This window comes from Pristiophorus japonicus, chromosome 10, assembly GCF_044704955.1.
Source record: "Pristiophorus japonicus isolate sPriJap1 chromosome 10, sPriJap1.hap1, whole genome shotgun sequence".
NCBI classification, from domain to species: Eukaryota; Metazoa; Chordata; class Chondrichthyes; family Pristiophoridae; genus Pristiophorus; species Pristiophorus japonicus.
Window position 1 is genome coordinate 159363987 of NC_091986.1, and position 18401 is coordinate 159382387.

General features: G+C 48.1%; 1 protein-coding gene across 2 annotated transcripts in view; it reads right to left on the minus strand.

Moving 5' to 3' along the window:
• The window catches only part of sacs (sacsin molecular chaperone), a 205859-nt gene that overhangs the window by 81968 nt on the left and 105490 nt on the right, over window positions 1-18401 (minus strand). For both annotated transcript variants that reach the window (XM_070892203.1, XM_070892204.1), the window contains one exon: window positions 13940-14086. In XM_070892203.1, the coding sequence (XP_070748304.1) occupies window positions 13940-14086 (147 nt within the window). The remainder of the gene's footprint in view (window positions 1-13939; window positions 14087-18401) is intronic.

Below are 18401 nucleotides of genomic sequence, written 5' to 3' on the forward strand. Positions count from 1 at the left end.
TAACGTTTCTTTTTCGATCATACTGTAGGCCCTCTCGGTCTTAGGCAGACCTATGGACGCATAAGCAACCGATGCAATTTCCCAAATTAATTAGCTTGTTGCAATACACACCCGACCCTGTACGACGACACATCACATGCTAGTACCAAGCGCTTACATGGATCGTACAACACAAGCGATTTTTTTGAACATAACAGCTTCTTAGCTTTCTCACAGGCATTTTCTTACCTTTTTCCCCATACCCATTCATTTCCTTTACGCAGTAAAGAGTGCAGGGGTTCTAACAATGTGCTAAGACCCGGTAAGAAGTTACCAAAATAGTTCAGGAGTCCTAGAAACAACCGCAGCTCCGTCACGTTCTGTGGTCTTGGTGCGTTTGTGATTGCCTCCGTCTTCGAGTCGGTGGGCCTGATGCCGTCTGCCGCGATTCTTCTCCCCAGGAATTCCACTTCAGGCGCCAGGAAAACGCACTTCAAGCATTTTAGCCTGAGCCCCACACGATTGAGCCGACTAAGAACCTCCTCCAGATTCTGCAGGTGCTCGACGGTGTCCTGACCTGTAACCAAGATGTCGTCCTGGAAGACAACGGTGCGCAGGACCAACTTCAGTAAGCTCTCCATGTTCCTCTGGAATATCGTCGCAGCCGATCGAATCCCAAACGGGCATGTGTTGTAAATGAAGAGACCTTTGTGCGTGTTGATGCAGGTGAGGCCTTTCAATGATTCTTCCAGCTCCGCGTCATGTAGGCCAAGGTCAAGTCCAGCTTCGTGAACGTTTTCCCCCCCGCCAGCGTCGCAAATAGGTCGTCTGCCTTCGGTAGCGGGTATTGATCCTGCAGTGAGAAACGATTGATAGTTACTTTGTAATCACCACAGATTCTGACAGTGCCGTCTCCCTTGAGGACTGGAACAATCGGACTGCCCACTCATTGAATTCGATCGCCGAAATGATGCCCTCTCAATGCAGCCTGTCTAGTTCGATCACCACCCTCTCTCATCATGTAAGGTACCACTCTCGCCTTGTGATGGATGGGTCACACCCCCGGAATCAAACGGATCGGCACTTTTGCGCCTTGGAACTTCCCGATGCCTGGTTCAAACAGTGAGGGGAACTTGCTTATGAAACCTGGGCACATGAGGTGTCGTCGACGGACGAAAGCGCTCGGACGTCGTTCCAGTTCCAGCGTATCTTTCCCAGCCAGCTCCTGCCGAACAACCCGGTACCAGCCAGAGTGTAACTCGTGCACCATTCCATCTTAGGAGACCTTTACAGTAGCACTGCCGATTACGGGAATCAGTTCCTATGTGTACGTTCTCAGTTTAGTACGAATGGGAATCAGGACTGGCCTTGAGGCCTTGCTGCACCACAATTTATCGAAAGTCTTTTTGCTCATTATGGACTGGCTTGCGCCCGTGTCCAGCTCCATGGACACCGGGAATCCATTTAATTCAACCTTCAGCATTATCAGGAGACATTTTGTGGTAAATGTGTGACCCCCATATACCTCTGCCTCCTCAGTCTGAGGCTCTGGTTCATCATGATCCACCGTGGATCTGTCCCCCTCTGCAACATGGTGGTTTGCAGGATTAGCAGGATTTGCAGCTCACCTGCACATACATCGGCGGTGTCCCATTGTTTCACAGCCCTTGCAAGCGTATCCTTTGAAGCGGCATGAATGGAAACAATGATCACCCCCGCAGCACCAACAAGGTTTTAATGGCCTTGATGGTGGACTCTGAGTCATCTGCGGATGTGCAGCTGCAGGTGTGCAAGTCCTGCCCTGTAGATTTCGATTCGAAAACAACGTTATTTTGTCACAGTACTTGGAGTAGCACTAGTGTGCTGAGAAATTTGTTTGGTATTGTCACTGGTGGCAATAAACGCCTGGGCTATCGCTATGGCTCTACTCAAGGTTGGGGTCTCTGCAGTCAAAAGTTTGCAAAGTATTATTTAATGGCCAATGCCAAGTACAAAGAAGTCCCTGAGCATGTGCTCCAAGTGTCCTTCAAATTCGCAATGTCCTGCAAGGCGCGTTAGCTCGGCGATGTAGCTCGCCACTTCCTGGCCTTCAGATCTCTTGTACGTGTAGAACCGATACCTCGCCATCAGAACACTTTCCTTCGGGTTTAGATGCTCCCGGCCCAGTGTGCACAACTCATCGTACAACTTGCCTGTGGGTTTCGCTGAAGCGAGCAGATTTTTCATGAGGCCATACGTTGGTGCCCCACAAACGGTGAGGAGAATCGCCCTTCGTTTGGCAGCGTTTGCTTCTCCTTCCAGCTCACTGGCCACAGAATATTGGTCGAGTCGCTCCATGAAGGATTCCCAATCATCTCCCTCCGAAAATTTCACCAGGATGCCCACTGTTCTCTGCATTGTTGCGGTGGGGTTCGTCATTTGCATCTTGTCACCGGTTGTTATATCTTGAATAAAGAGTCAGACTAGATACTGCAAGCTCAAAGGAAGGTGTGACCGTAGTCCTTTATTACAGGTCTCAGAGTGCCTCTCCAGCCTGTGAGGCCTCCTTCTATACAGGTGCTCCCAAGGGATTGTGGGATCCCTTGGGACTCTAGGGGATAAGCCCTCTGGTGGTTAGACATGGTATTTACAGATTTACATATATAACAGGTCACCTGCGCATGCGCAGAGAGTTGAAGTCGATGGAGAGTGAGAAGGAGCATCAAGCTATTCGAGGGTCAGTTGGTTTAATCACAGGTTGCAGAGTTTAAAAATCTTAACAAGTAATAATTATACAATATACATAATACATATTTTATAAATCAATGATCATATAATATAAAGGAAATGCTCAAAAAGTCGAAGCGCAGGAACATTGAGAAGGATGGGAGGCTGAGGGCGCACGCCTTCGACGAGATGGAACTACCTGCCCTGCTAGAGAATATTTACAGAGAGATACTCCGACCTAACGAAGGGTGGTCGTGGAAAGCCTCCCCCCCCCCACCCCCGAAGGAGTACAACAGAATATGGGATGAGATCGGGGAGGCTGTGTCCTCCACAAGTACCATGGTACACACCAGGGAAAGGTGTCATAGAGGTGGGGTTAGCTCAAGTAATGATTTTATTTATGCACCCTCCCTGTGCCATGTAAATGTAGGTTCAGTGTCACACGGATGATGTTATTTACCTTAAGGTTACAGCGATGTATTTGTGCTTTCAGCCAATGACAAGAGGATCAACGCAGTGTTTTGATGTGTGTGTGCCCCTGTGTGTGACCCTGTGTGTCTGCAATGTTAAATGGATTGAAGATTTTTACTTTCATTTACTTCACTTTCTGCAGAAGACGACATCTGCAATCGTAGCGGATCAGCGGCGTATGGCGGGGGGGGGGGGGGGGCCCAACGCAAAAACCAGTGACGGAGATAGAGATCCGTGCCCTGTCCCTGGTCGGGGATAGCAACTGTGCCACCACCGGCGTTGAAGCTGACCCACCCACACAGGATGATAAGTTGAATACAATCCCCTCTCTGTGTTGCAATCCTGTATTGTCATGTAAACTAACTGTAACTGTAACGTTGGCTTCATGTGATGTACTGCAATGTTGGGAGCATGTAACGCATTGCATATATGTATTGTCTGTCTGCGATATGTAATGGACATTTAAGTAAGACTGCGTTACGTCACTGTACTCATGTAACCCTGACCCCTCCCCTGGTGCAAAGCATTTTTAAATGTTGTTTGTACTTCCAGACTCGGACGATTTACACCAGACCTCCGCAGAGAGACCAGACAAAAGACCCACTGCCTCCACCTCTGCCGTCACCCAGCCCTCTCCCGACTTCACCACTGGCAGAGATTTAGATGAAGAGGAAGAGGAAGAGCCGCTGATCCTGGAGCCAGTGGAGGAAACGGAGGAGGAGGTCAGCTGGAAAATCCTCCACGAGCGAGTCTATATTCATGGGATTTCCCCATGCCTCCAATGATTCTGCGGGACCAAGTGATGTGCACCAAGCATCCCTAGCATTGCAGCGCCTTTGCCACAGCGACGGAGGTTGGTGCAGAAAAGGGCCATTGCTGCAAGACAGATAGGCGTGCACCAGGACATGGTGCATCTGTCACAGGCGGGTGTCGACATGCTTAAGGTCATGGCTACGATAGCCGGAAATATCGTGGCGCTATCAGAACGACAGTTGGAGGATGTCGTGTATGATCACCATGCTGGAGCGAACTGCCGTCTCCGTCGATGCCATGCGGCAATCGACGGGATCGGGACATGGCGCGGAATCCCCCCATGCCACAGTGGTCGGGTCGACAGCACCTGAGGGTGATGAGCTGCCAGCAGCTTCCAGCTCTGAAGCCATGCCTTCCGGATCATGAGCTTCTCCTGAGGCCCAATGTCTGACCCCCAACGACAGTAACAGCACTCGGGGTGCAGTGCTGCACGCTGGCTTGGTACCACCACGGGGAGGTCCGGGCTCACGGGCAGTGGGAAAGGGAAGGACGGGAGTACGAAAGTGGGGGGCGAGTCCCAAGGGTGGTGGAGCACGTGGTCGAGGTCCGAGGGCAGTAAAGGGTGTTTTTTGGAGTCAAGTGTTCATTGCTCATTTAAAATAATTGAAGTGTGATTTTTAAAAGTTTATTTCAAGTTGTTAAAAGTTTTGTTAAAGTTGTTGTTAAAGTTGTTGTTAAAGTTGTTCAAAGTTCTAGTTATAAGTTTTACAAAGTTATATTTTTTACATTTTTACATAAATATTTGAATTGAATTTAAGCACTCTTGTACAGTATCAAACTTTTGGGGTAACAGTTATCACGGTCACAAAACGCAGCTCTCCACATTCAAGCAAAGTGTTCATTTATGAGCTGCTGACGTAACAATTTTGCAGTGGCATATGCTCCGCGTGCCCACCGCTGTGGTGTTGGGGGGGTGGGTGGTACAATGGGTTCATCTGGAAGCTCCTCCTCATCCTCATCCCCATCATTTTCCTCTTCTTTCTCCTGCGTCTCTTGCACTCTCTCCTCAGGTGGTCCCACAGTCCCCTGTGGCAATTCCTGTCCACGCATGATTGTTAAATTATGCAACATGCAGCACACCACTGTGAACTGAGCAACCTGCTCAGGGTGGTATTGCAGCCTGCCTCCCGAGTGGTCCAAGTAGCGAAAGTGCTGCTTCAGCACTCCAACTGTCTTTGATAATGTTACGTGTGGCTATATTGCTCTTATTATAGCGTTGCTCGGCTTCTGTCTGAAGGTTCCGCAGGGGATCAAGAGCCAGGTGGCGAGGTCATACCTGTCATGTATTCAACTGTCATTGTAATCCATGTATAAACTGACCTAAGTTGTATACCGTGAGAACATGGACCACTCGGTGGTGAACTTGTGGGAGACACTCCTAACCTGGACTTTCAGGTATAAAACTTCAATGCTGGATAATAAAGGTTACTGGTCACAGAGTGACCTTCTCTCAAGTATGGGCCTCGTGTGCACTTGTACGGTATAGTAAGGACATATTATTGGCGACGAGAAACTGGGATTTAAACCATGCGAGCATGGCCACTAGCAGCACAGACGAGAGGTACTGTGTTGGTGATGATTGGGATGATTTTATTGAGACTACAGCAAAGTTGTCACTAAGGAATGGCTGGGACAGGATCTGGCCGACAAACGCAGGGTTTGTGGATCCAGGACGTACTCCCTGATGAAGGACCTTCTCGCGCCAGAGAAGCTGGCGGACAAGACGTTCGAAGAGCTCAGTAAATTGATCGGGGAACACCTTAAATCAGCGAGCAGCTTGCACATGGCGAGACACCGGTTTTACATGCACCGGCGGCGAGAAGGACAAAGCGTTCCAGACTTCGTGGCAGATCTCCGGCGACTGACGAGCCTATGTAAGTTCCCAGATGCATGCAGAGCGGAGATGCTGTGAGACTTTTTTATTGAGGGCATCGGGCACGCTGGGGTTTTCAGGAAACTGATTGAGACCAAAGACTTGACCCTGGAAACGGCGGCTTTGATGGCCCAGACATTTATCTCAGGGGAGGAAGAGACCAGAATGATGTTTGACAAAAATCTTGGTTTAAATGCAGCAAATGGACAGAGAGTCAACATTGTTAACGCGGCACACAGTTCTCCAGGCAGACAGGGGCAATCAGACATGCCCCAGCATGTAGTCGAACCCAAAGGGGGAATTCAACAGAGACAATGGCTAGCTGAACGGCGATTCATGCCATCGCAAGGGACAATCCGGCCAGTAATGGGGCCATCAACACTTGTCAATGGTGTGCTTAAGGACAGTTAGACAGTCAGAGGCGATCGATTGATAATGGACCTTTTGTTTCCAACAACGGATCATGTTGGAGGTGTGGAGGCAAAAACACAGCCAGAGCTTGCAGGTATCAGCAATATACCTGCAGAAACTGCAACGTCAGCAGTCACTTGGCGCATATGTGCAGGAAGCCTGCAGCCAGGTTGATCGACGAGGAGGACGGGCCTGATGTAAGCCCTGCAAGGCCGAATGGATACTGGGGGAAAATTGCTGGAAGCTGAAATTCAGCGAGTTCATGTGGAGCACATATACAGTTCATACACCAGGACGCCACCGATAATGATGAAAGTGCTACTAAATGGCATCCCAGTATCATTGGAGCTAGACACGGGGGCCAGCCAGTCCCTGCTGGGTATCAAACAGTTCGAAAGGTTGTGGGCGTCCAAGGCCAGGAGGCCAAAATTATTGCTAATTGACGCACAGTTACGGACATATACAAAGGAGATCATTTCGGTGCTCGGCAGCGCCACGGTAGTCGTGACCCACAAAGATTCGGAGAACAGGTTGCCACTCTGGATTGTCCCGGGGGACGTCCCGCACTGCTGGGGAGGAGTTGGCTCGCTGTCATGAACTGGAGCGAATTTCTTCTGTGGAGCGAATATCATGCTCCTGGACAAATTTGACTCACTATTTCAACCCGGCATTGGAACTTTCATGGGGACCAAGGTAGTGATTCACATAAACCCGGACGCCAAGCCAGTACACCACAAGGCCAGAGCGGTGCTGTACTTGATACGGGAAAAGATAGAAGGCAAATTGAACCGCCTGCTGAGGGAAGGCATCATCTCGCCAGTCGAATTCAGTGACTGAGCGAGCCCGGTTGTGCCGGTGCTCAAGGCGGATGGGTCGGTCAGGATATGTGGGCCACCATCAATCGGGTATCACTCCAAGACCAGTACCCGCTACCGAGAGTGGAGAACCTCTGTGCAACACTATCCGGTGGCAAACTTTTTTCAAAATTAGACCTGATCTCAGCTTACATGACCCAGGAGCTGGCGAGTGAGTCGAAGAAGCTGACCACCATCACGACACACAAGGGGTTGTTTGAGTACAACAGATGTCCATTCGGGATTCGCTCGGCGGCCGCGATCTTTCAACGAAACATGGAAAGTCTCCTCAAGTCGATTCCAAGGACGGTGGCTTTTCAAGACGACATCCTCATCACGGGTTGAGATACTGAAGAACACCTCCACAACCTGGAGGAGGTGCTACGCAGACTGGACCGGGTAGGTCTGCGACTGAAAAAGGCGAAGTGCGTCTTCCTAGCTCCAGAGGTAGAATTCCTGGGGATGAGAGTAGCAGCAGACGGGATCAGACCTACTGCGTCCAAAATGGAAGCGATACAAGAGCACCCAGACCCCGTAACACGATGGAACTGCGTTCATTCCTGGGGCTCCTGAACTATTTTGGTAACTTTCTTCCCAAATTGAGCACACTGCTAGAGCCGCTACACGTGCTCCTACGCAAAGGTCGTGAATGGATCTGGGGGGACAGCCAGGAAAGGCATTTTGATGGAGCATAACAAATTGCGTGCTCTAACAATCTGTTAACGCTGTATGACCCGTGTAAGAAACTTGTTTTAACGTGCAATGCGTCGTCCTATGGGGTCGGGTGTGTGTTGCAGCATGTGAATGCTAATGGTCAGTTACAGCCGGTAGCTTATGCCTCCATAAGTCTGTCCCAGGCAGAAAGGGGCTACGGGATGGTAGAAAAGGAAGCGCTTGCATGTGTATATGCAGTAAAAAAAATGCACCAGTACCTGTTTGGCAGGAAATTTGAGCTGGAGACAGATCACAAACCCCTAACATTCCTTTTGGCCGACAACAAGGCCATAAATGCAAATGCGTCGGCCCGCATATAGAGGTGGGCACTCACGTTAGAAGCCTATGACTATACAATTCGGCACAGACTGGGCACCGAAAACTGCGCCGATGCGCTCTGCAGGCTCCCACTAGCCACCACTGAGGGAGCAACCGAGAATGCTGATGAGATGGTCATGGCTATTGAAGCTTTCGAAAGCGAAGGCTCACCCGTGACAGCCCGTCAGATCAAAGTCTGGACAAATAGAGACCTGCTTCTGTCTTTAGTCAAGAAATGTGGCTTGAATGGGGACTGGGCAGCCAAATACGGGGCATGCCCTGAGGAACTTAAACCATTTCACAGGCGCAAGGATGAACTCTCGATTCAGGCCGATTGCCTACTATGGGGAAACCAAGTAGTCATGCCCCAGATGAGCAGAGAGGCGTTCATCCGAGAACTCCACAATGAGCACCCAGGCATTGTCATGATGAAGGCAATTGCCAGGTCACACGTTTGGTGGCCTGGGATAGATGCAGACCTGGAACTTTGTGTTCGCAGGTGCAACACGTGTGCTCAGCTGGGCAACGCACCCAAGGAAGCCCCCCTTAACCCCTGGTCCTGGCCCGCCAAGCCATGGTCACGCATCCATGTGGACTACGCCGGTCCTTTCATGGGAAAAATGTTTTTGGTTGTAGTAGACGCCTACTCCAAATGGATCGAGTGTGACATTCTCAATTCAAGCACATCCTCTGCCACGGTAGAAAGTCTACAGGCAATGTTCACCGCCCATGGTCTACCGGACGTCTTGGCCAAGCATTGAATTCCAGGACTTCATGGCAAGAAATGGTATCAACCATGTCAGAACTGCACCATTCAAGCCGGCCTCAAAAAGCCAGGCGGAACGAGCAGTGCAGATAATCAAACAGGGGAAGCTCAGAATCCAAGGAGGTTCCCTACAAAGCCGCTTATCACGCCTCCTGTTGGCCAATAGATCCCGACCACACTCGCTCACAGGGGTTCCATCCGCAGAGCTGCTAATGAAAAGGATGCTCAAAACCAAGTTATCCCTTATACACCCCGCCATGAAAGAAATTGTTGAGAGCAGGCATCGGTCACAATGTGACTACCATGACGGGAATGCGAGGGCGCGATGTACTGATGTTAGTGACCCTGTCTTTGTCCTCAACTACGCTGCAGGGCCCAAATGGCTCGCAGACACTGTGATTGCTAAAGAGGATTCTGGTAGTCAAACTTACCAATGGACAAATCTGCCGCAAACACGTGGATCAAACAAAAAGGAGGTTCAGCAACCCCATAGAAGAAGCAGAGGAAGAACACGATGTAGAGTTCACTCCACCACAGGTGACCGAACACCGGAACCAAGTGGAGGAGAGCCCAGTCACTGTGGGCAGTCTGGACAGGCCTGAGGCACCACAAACAGCAGACATTCAGGCCAGCACCCAACAGCCGGAGCCCCAACTCAGACGCTCTACAAGGGAGCATAAACACCAGAGAGACTCAACCTGTGATCCCAATAAGACTTTGGGGGGGGGGGGGGCGGGGGGAGGTGATGTCATGTATTCAACTGTCATTGTAACCCATGTATAAACTGACCTAACTTGTACACCGTGAGAATACGGACCACCACAAGGTCGTGAACTTGTGGGCGACACTCCTAACCTGGACTTTCAGGTATAAAAAGGGAAGCTCCACCCACCTTCTTCACTTCAGTGCTGGCTAATAAAGGTTACCGGTCACAGAGTAACCTTCTCTCAAGTATGAGCCTTGTGTGCATTTGTACTGTATAGTAAGGACATATGAATACCCTTTGTCCCCCAACATCCAGCATTTACCTTGTGGTTCAGACTTCAACAGGTCAGACACAGTGCACTCACACAAGATGTGCGCATCATGGTAGCTCCCTGGAAAGTAGGCATTCACTGCCATTATGCGCTGTGTATGGCCGCAGACGAGCTGCATGTTGAGGGAATGGAATCCCTTTCAGTTTCATAGAAAAACATAGAAACATAGAAAATAGGTGCAGGAGTAGGCCATTCGGCCCTTCTAGCCTGCACCGCCATTCAATGAGTTCATGGCTGAACAATGGTTTCAATACACCTCCGCCTCCTGTAATGGTGCTCAAAAGGCAATATGGGGACAGTTAACAGCACCCTGCACCTTGGGGAAGCCGGCAATGTGTGCAAATCCCAAAGCCCTCTCATTCTGTGCCTCCCTGGTCATTGGGATGTTTATAAATTCCATCCGGCGAGCACACAGTGCTTCGGTTACCTGTCGAATGCACCGATGAGTAGCATACTGAGAAATACAGCATATGTCCCCAGCTGATGCCTGAAAAGAACCACATGCATAAAAGGAAAGTACCGCAGTCACCTTCATCTCGACAGAGAGTGCAGTAATGTTGGTGGGACTGGGCTGCAGGTCTGCCTTAATGAGCTGGCAAATCTCATTGACCATCTCTTTTCAGAAGCACAGCCTTCGAACACACCGTCAATCGGTCAGGTCCAAGTATGAGCGCTTCTCCCTGAAAATCCTTTGTGGGTAAGGCCTCCTCCTCCTCATCAGTCTGCGATCTCCTCCATTACCCTGATAACTCTGCTCAATAAACCTACTCCCATCTGGATCCTGCATTAGACAGGTAGTCAGCAATACAGTCTGAGATAGTACAGGCCCTATTCTTTTTAAATCTCCAGAAGATTTTTCAATGAAAAAAATATAACTGTTATGCAGACAAGCACACTGATATCCTGCTTAGAAAAAATCTCGCCAAGAAGTTGTGGATGTTGAGTCAATTGAAATTTTAAAGTCAGATGAATAGATTTTTGTTCGGTAAGGCTATCAAGGCATTTGGAGAAAAGTCAAGTGAATGAAGTTGAGGTACAGATCTGCCATGATATAATAGAATAGAACAGGCTAGAAGGGCAAAATGACCTACTTCTGTTCCTACATTCCTAGTTCAAGAGTATGTATTTAGGCAATATAAACATCAGGATGGGAGGGATTAAGGCTGAGATGTGTCTCAAAGCCATATCTCAGCTGAGCTTCAATAAATTTATACAAAATGCATTTTAATTTATGTGAAGAAAGCAAAAATTTTGCACGTAAAGCAAGCCTAAAGAAATCATCGCAAGCATCTGACTAAGTTTTGAAGCCAGTTATATGAATCTAGAAGTAGGTTAAAGAGTTTGAAAGTACAGAAGCAATTCTGCAAATTAAGCTTAAAGGACTTTGAAATCAGCTCCTAATTGAACTCCAATGGTACTGGAGTACTCTGGGTTCCTAGCCCTTAAAATCCACTTGAAAGGCTAATTGAAACATTCAAGTTCAGAATCAATTTGTGTTACAAATCATGTATCAGTATCTGATGCTGAGCTGTGGATTCTAACCCAGGCCAGCCTGATAAAAAAATAATAGAAAGCCCTTTAAAGAACGGATTAATAAATGCAAAAGTTTAGTTGCTTTCTTGTGGTTCTGGTCACCACTATTTTATCATCATCATAGGCAGTCCCTCGGAATCGAGGAAGACTTGTTTCCACTCTTAACATGAGTTCTTAGGTGGCTGTACAGTCCAATACGAGAACCACAGTCTCTGTCACAGGTGGGACAGATAGTCGTTGAGGGAGGGGTGGGTGGGACCGGTTTGCCGTACGCTCCTTCTGCTGCCTGTGCTTGGTTTCTGCATGCTCTCGGCGATGAGACTAGAGGTGCTCAGCGCCCTCCCGGATGCACTTGCTCCACTTAAGGCGGTCTTTGGCCAGGGACTCCCAGGTGTCAGTGGGGATGTCGCACTTTATCAGGGAGGCTTTGAGGGTGTCCTTGTAACGTTTCCGCTGCCCACCTTTGGCTTGTTTGCCGTGAAGGAGTTCAGAGTAGAGCGCTTGCTTTGGGAGTCTCGTGTCTGGCATGTGAACTATGTGGCCTGCCCAGAGGAGCTGATCAAGTGTGGTCAGTGCTTCAATGCTGGGGATGTTGGCCTGGTCGAGGACGCTAACGTTGGTACGTCTGTCCTCCCAGGGGAGGATCTTGCAGAGACATCGTTGGTGGTATTTCTCCAACGACTTGAGGTGTCTACTGTACATGGTCCATGTTTCTGAGCCATACAGGCGGGCGGGTATTACTACAGTTCTGTAGACCACGAGCTTGGTGACAGTTTTGAGGGCCTGGTCTTCAAACACTCTTTTCCTCAGGCGGCCGAAGGCTGCACTGGCGCACTGGAGGCGGTGTTGGATCTCATCGTCAATGGCTGCTCTTGTTGATAGGAGGCTCCCGAGATAAGGGAAGCAGTCCATGTTGTCCAGGGCCGCGCTCGTGGATCTTGATGACTGGGGGGCAGTGCTGTGTGGCGAGGACAGGCTGGTGGAGGTCTTTTGTCTTTAGCGTAAGGCCCATGCTTTCGTACGTCTCAATAAATATGTCGACTATGTCCTGGAGTTCAGCCTCTCTATGTGCGCAGACGCAGGCGTCGTCCGCGTACTGTAGCTCGATGACAGATGTTGGGGTGGTCTTGGACCTGGCCTGGAGACAGCGAACGTTGAACAGGTTCCCACTGGTTCTGTAATTTAGTTCCACTCCAGCGGGGAGCTTGTCGACTGTGAGGTGGAACATGGCAGCGAGGAAGATTGAGAAGAGGGTTGGGGCGATGACGCAGCCCTGCTTGACCCTGGTCCAGACGTGGATTGGGTCTGCATGGATCCATTGATAAGGATCACGGCCTGCCTGTAGTCATGGAGCAGGCGGAGGATGGTGACATACTTTTGGGGGCATCCGAAACAGAGGAGGATGCTCCATAAACCCTCTCGGTTGACAGTGTCAAAGGCCTTTGTAAGGTCGAAGGCGGCCATGTATAAGGGCTGGCGCTATTCCCTGCATTTATCCTGCAGCTGTCGCGCTGCAAAAAACATGTCCGTTTTGCCCCGTATGGGACGAAATCCGCACTGTGACTCCGGGAGGAGCTCCTCGGTCACAAGGAGGAGACAGTTGAGGAGGACTCTAGCGATGACTTTCTCAGTGGTTGATAGCAAAGAGATTCCTCTGTAATTGCCACAGTCGGACTTGTCCCCTTTTTTAAATATGGTCACGATCACTGCATCTATTTTATAATGGCAGGAACATTATACCATACAATATATCATGTATTATTCTGTTATGGTGCCATTGTGTTTAACTTAGCTTGCCTCTTTAGGGCCACAAACTTTAATTGTTGCATACAGGCACCTCCTCAGGCTTACAAGTGCTTAATTTCTGTTGGTGAGGAACACTCACAGATTGGCAGGTGTTTGTAAATTTCCAGCTCCAGGTTGGAAGAAACCAGCATAAAATAACTGCCTTCCTTTCTCTTTATTAATCATTTTGACACTCTGAAGTGTGACAAAGACAAGCTAGATGCAGAACTTCCACACTGGCTGGGAAGTCTAGAACAAGGATTCACAGTCTCAGGATACGGGGGTAGGAAATTTAGGACCGAGATGAGGAGAAATGTTTTCACTCAGAGGGTGGTGAACCTGTGTAATTCACTACCACAGAAGGCTGTGGATGCCAAGTCACTGAATATATTTAAGAGGAAGATAGATAGATTTCTAGACACAAAAGGCATCAAGGGGTATGGGGAAAAAGCAGGAATATGGTGTTGAGATAGAGGATCAGCCATGATCATATTGAATAGCGGTGCAGGCTCGATGGGCCGAATGGCCTACTACTGCACCTATTTTCTATGTTTCTAAAAATGAAACAAAAGGAAACCACCAATGAATTCCAATTTAACTTTGCACCGAAGGAGATAGAAACTAAATAAAGCACCATTCAAAGCCAGTACAGTGCTAAACACAAACATAATTTGCTTACCTGTTACATGATAGACAGAATTGAAACCAATTCCAAACCGTCCCACTTTCAGGGGATCATCTCTTTTCCTGCTTCTCGCTATTTCCTGAATTCCATGCCAATCCTCAGGGGTGAACACTGCATTGTTGTACGAGTACAAGGCTGGTCCTGAAGAAACAATGGATGCTTTATTTCACTGAAATTCATCCAGGCATTCTACGATCTTTGAAAGGGCAAATTGTACATACTCAGTATGTAACAACACCATAAAGGTACATTTGTTACTGTCTGATCCTACTGAATTTAATATAGCTGGAGCGGATACTGTTTTGGCCATGAATCATACCAACTTGTGGTTTCTCTATTTCAAGGACACACGAATCACCTGTCTTGGGCCCATTTGACACGGATCTCTATCTTGTGCCTGGTGAATACAGACCCATTAACCAAGGGAACAGATCTTGCATTTCACACTATAAATACCCACTAAAACGTATCATCTTAATAGATTGTCTTTGGAATACAATTTCTCAGCAGGTTTGTTTACTTCATTTGAAAGGAATATTCCAATATTGGGCATAGCACTGATTTTAAATATTTGTTGAGGAAGAATCTACCCTACATCTAATGGTGAAACAAATCATTTCCAAGTTGAAAAAAAACTAAAACTCAGTGCAAGGAAGCTGTCCCCCAGATCAATATTACCATTATTTCCCCCTTTGTCATCTATTTCTTCATTGCTGTATATTTTTCTCATTGTCCCCTTCCATTGCCGTCCATTTGGCACCACTCACTGAGTCCCACTCCTACACATGTTCAACTGCAAATGCTGCTTCCAACTCTAATGGGAAGAATTGAGGCTTCTGTATACTGTGGGCATGAAGTCCTGTTGTCGCCAGAGGTTTTGTGCTGATTGTGGTTTGTCAACAAAGATCAGCATGCTGATTCAGTTCCCAAAACAGAGTCAGGATGATGTGTGTGTGTACTGCAAAACTGGCTCCGGTGACAAAGGAAAAAAGGATAGACAATAGCCAGGAAGGTTTAAACACACAGCAACTTACTAGCCCAGGACAGAAACCGCTTTTACTTGTTCCTCAGTTGCTCCTGATGACCTGCAATCCACACTATTTACATGACGAGGCAGACTTCACAACAACGGCTTGCATTTATTTGCCGCCTTTGATGTAAAAAAGCATCCTAAAGTGCTTCACAAAGTAAAAAAAATGGAGACCAAGCCAAAGGAGGAGATAATAGGAGGGGTGATCAAAAACTTAGTCACAAGAGGTACATTTTAAAGACAGTCTTAGAGAGGGAGGTAGCATAACAAAGGGGTGTAGGTACAGAATGTCAAGAGCATGGGCCGATGGGGTGTAGGGCTGGAGGATGTTAGAGTTGGGAGTTGCATGAAAGCAGACATGCAGGTACAGCAGGCAGTGAAGAAGGCAAATGGTATGTTGGCGTTCATAGCGAGGGGATTTGAGTATAGGAGCAGGGAGGTCTTACTGCAGTTGTACAGGGCCTTGGTGAATCCTCACCTGGAATATTGTGTTTAGTTTTGATCTCCTAATCTGAGGAAGGACGTTCTTGCTATTGAGGGAGTGCAGCGAAGGTTCACCAGACTGATTCCCGGGATGGCAGGACTGACATATGAGGAGAGACTGAATCAACTGGGCCTTTATACACTGGAGTTTAGAAGGATGAGAGGGGATCTCATAGAAACGTATAAGATTCTGATGGGACTGGACAGGTTAGATGCGGCAAGAATATTCCCGATGATGGGGAAGTCCAGAACCAGTGGACACAGTCTTAGGATAAGGGGTAAGCCATTTAGGATTGAGATGAAGAGAAACTTCTTCACTCAGAGAGTTGTTAACCTGTGGAATTCCCTGCCACAAAGAGTTGTTGATGCCAGTTCATTGGATATATTCAAGAGGGAGTTAGATATGGCCCTTACGGCTAAGGGGATCAAGGGTTATGGAGAGAAAGCAGGAAAGGGGTACTGAGGTGAATGATCAGCCATGATCTTATTGAATGGTGGTACAGGCTCGAAGGGCCGAATGGCCTACTCCTGCACCTATTTTCTATATTTCTATGTTTCTATGAAGGGATTTGAACATGAGGATGATCATTTCAAATTGGAGGTGCTGGGGGACCAGGAGGCAATGTAGATCAGCAAGCACAGGAGTGATAGTTGGTCAGGACCTGATGCAGGATAGGATAGAGGCAGCAGAGTTTTGGGTAAGCTAAAGTTAAAATGGTGGGGAATGGAAAGACAGCCAGGTGAGCATTGAAATAATCAAGTCTGAAGGTGACAATGACATAGATAAGAGTTTCAGCAGCAGATAGGGGTGGAGCAGGCGATGTTATGGAGATCAAAGTAGACGGTCTTTGTGATGGGGAGGCTATAGGGGCAGAAATTCAACTTGGGGTTGTATAGAACACCAAGGTTGCGAACAATCTGATTCAACGGTCGGGAAAAGAAGATGGAATTGATGGCGAGGATACTGAGTTTGTGGTGGGACCCCCAAGTCGATAGCTTTGGTCTTCCCAATGTTTAACTGGAGGAAATTGCAGCTAATCTAAGACTGGATTTACATCAAGCAGTCTGACAGCGTAGAGGCAGTGGGGAGGGGGGGGTGGACGGTTTCAAGAAAGGTGGTGGAGAAGTAGAGCTGGGTGTTGTCAGTATAAATGTGGACGCTGTGGACCATATACAGTAGACACCTCAAGTCGCTGGAGAAATACCTGCAGCGATTTCTGCGCAATATCCTGCAAATCCCCTGGAAGGACAGATGCACCAACGTCAGTGTTTTCGATCAGCCTAACATCCCCAGCATCAAAGCACTGACCACACTCAACCAGCTCCATTGGGCGGGCCACATCGTCCGCATGCCCAACACGAGACTCCCAAAGCAAACGCTCTACTCGGAACTCCTACACGGCAAGTGAGCCCCAGGTGGGCAGAGGAAACGTTTAAAGGACACCCTCAAAGCCTTCTTGATAAAGTGCAACAACCCCACCAACACCTGGGAGTCCCTGGCCAAAGACCGCCCTAAGTGGAGGAAGAGCATCCGGGAGGGCGCTGAGCACCTCGAGTCTCGTCGCCAAGAGCATGCAGAAAATAAGCACAGGCAGCGGAAGGAGTGTGCGGCAAACCAGACTCCTCACCCACCCTTTCCTCCATCATCATCATCATCATAGGCAGTCCCTCAGAATCGAGGAAGACTTCCACTCTTAGAATAAGTGCTTAGTGGCTGAACAGTCCAATACGAGAGCCACAGTCCCTACCACAGGTGGGACAGACAGTCGTTGAGGGTAAGGGAGAGTGGGACAGGTTTGCCGCACGTTCTTTCCACTGCCTGCGCTTGTTTTCTCCAACGACTGTCTGTCCCACCTGCGACAAGAGACTGTAATTTTCATATTGGACTGTACAGTCACCTGAGAACTCAATTTTAGAGTGGAAGCAAGTCTTTCTCGATTTCGAGGGACTGCCTATGATGATGATGATGGAAGCTGAACCCTTGATGATGTCGCCAAGGGGCAACTAGTAGATGAGGAAAACGAGAGGCCAAAGATAGACCCTTGTGCAATTCCAGAGGTAGCAGTGCGAGGTGGAAAGCGAAGCCATTGCTGGAGATGCTCTGGCCATGATCAGATGTGCAATTGTTGAACCAAGAGAGGGCAGTCTCTTTGAGATGGAGAATGGAGGAGAGGTGTTGGAGGAGGATTCACAGCATCAACTGCAAGTTAGAATTATCTCTGTGCATGCAGCTGCTCCCAAGTCACGATAATTACTTCAAGTTTCTGCCTACAGACATTTCCTAAGGCTAGAGAACACTGCTGTTCTGACAGGCAAGGTTTGCTGAGCCCTCAGCATGTCCATGACCTTAAGTGGAGATTTCTTCCAATTAGGAGAACCAGTTGTTTCTTTCTCCAAATAATTTGTGGGCTCCCACTCCCTCTCCCCAATACTACCACAGTTATGTTCTTTTTTAACAATTAAAATGAACTGAGGCAAAATGATTTCCCCTCCACAAGGTTTCCTTATATTTTTTGCATAAAACACCAAAAGTCCCTCTGCTCCTTTATTCTATTAAAGTCTCATCATTTAAGGTGTATTTCCTTGCTCTATTCTTACTTCCAAAATGTGTTACTTTACATATTTTTACATTGAACTACATCTGCCACCTATGTGCCCATCCTGTCATGTCTTCCTGCAGCCTTTCACAATCATTGACACAATTTGCCAACACTCCCAATTTAGTGCCACTAAAACATTTCAATATTGTTCCCTCAATTCCTACAACCAGACCATTTAGGCACATTGTAAATAAGAATGGCCCAACACAGACATGTGGATGTCTGTTCCAAAAAATGTCCTTTTACTCCTATCCTTTCTTTCCTATACGCCAATCATCTCGCTATCAATGTGGATACTTTACCCTTAATTACATGTATAAGTACCTTCATCACAAGTCTTTTG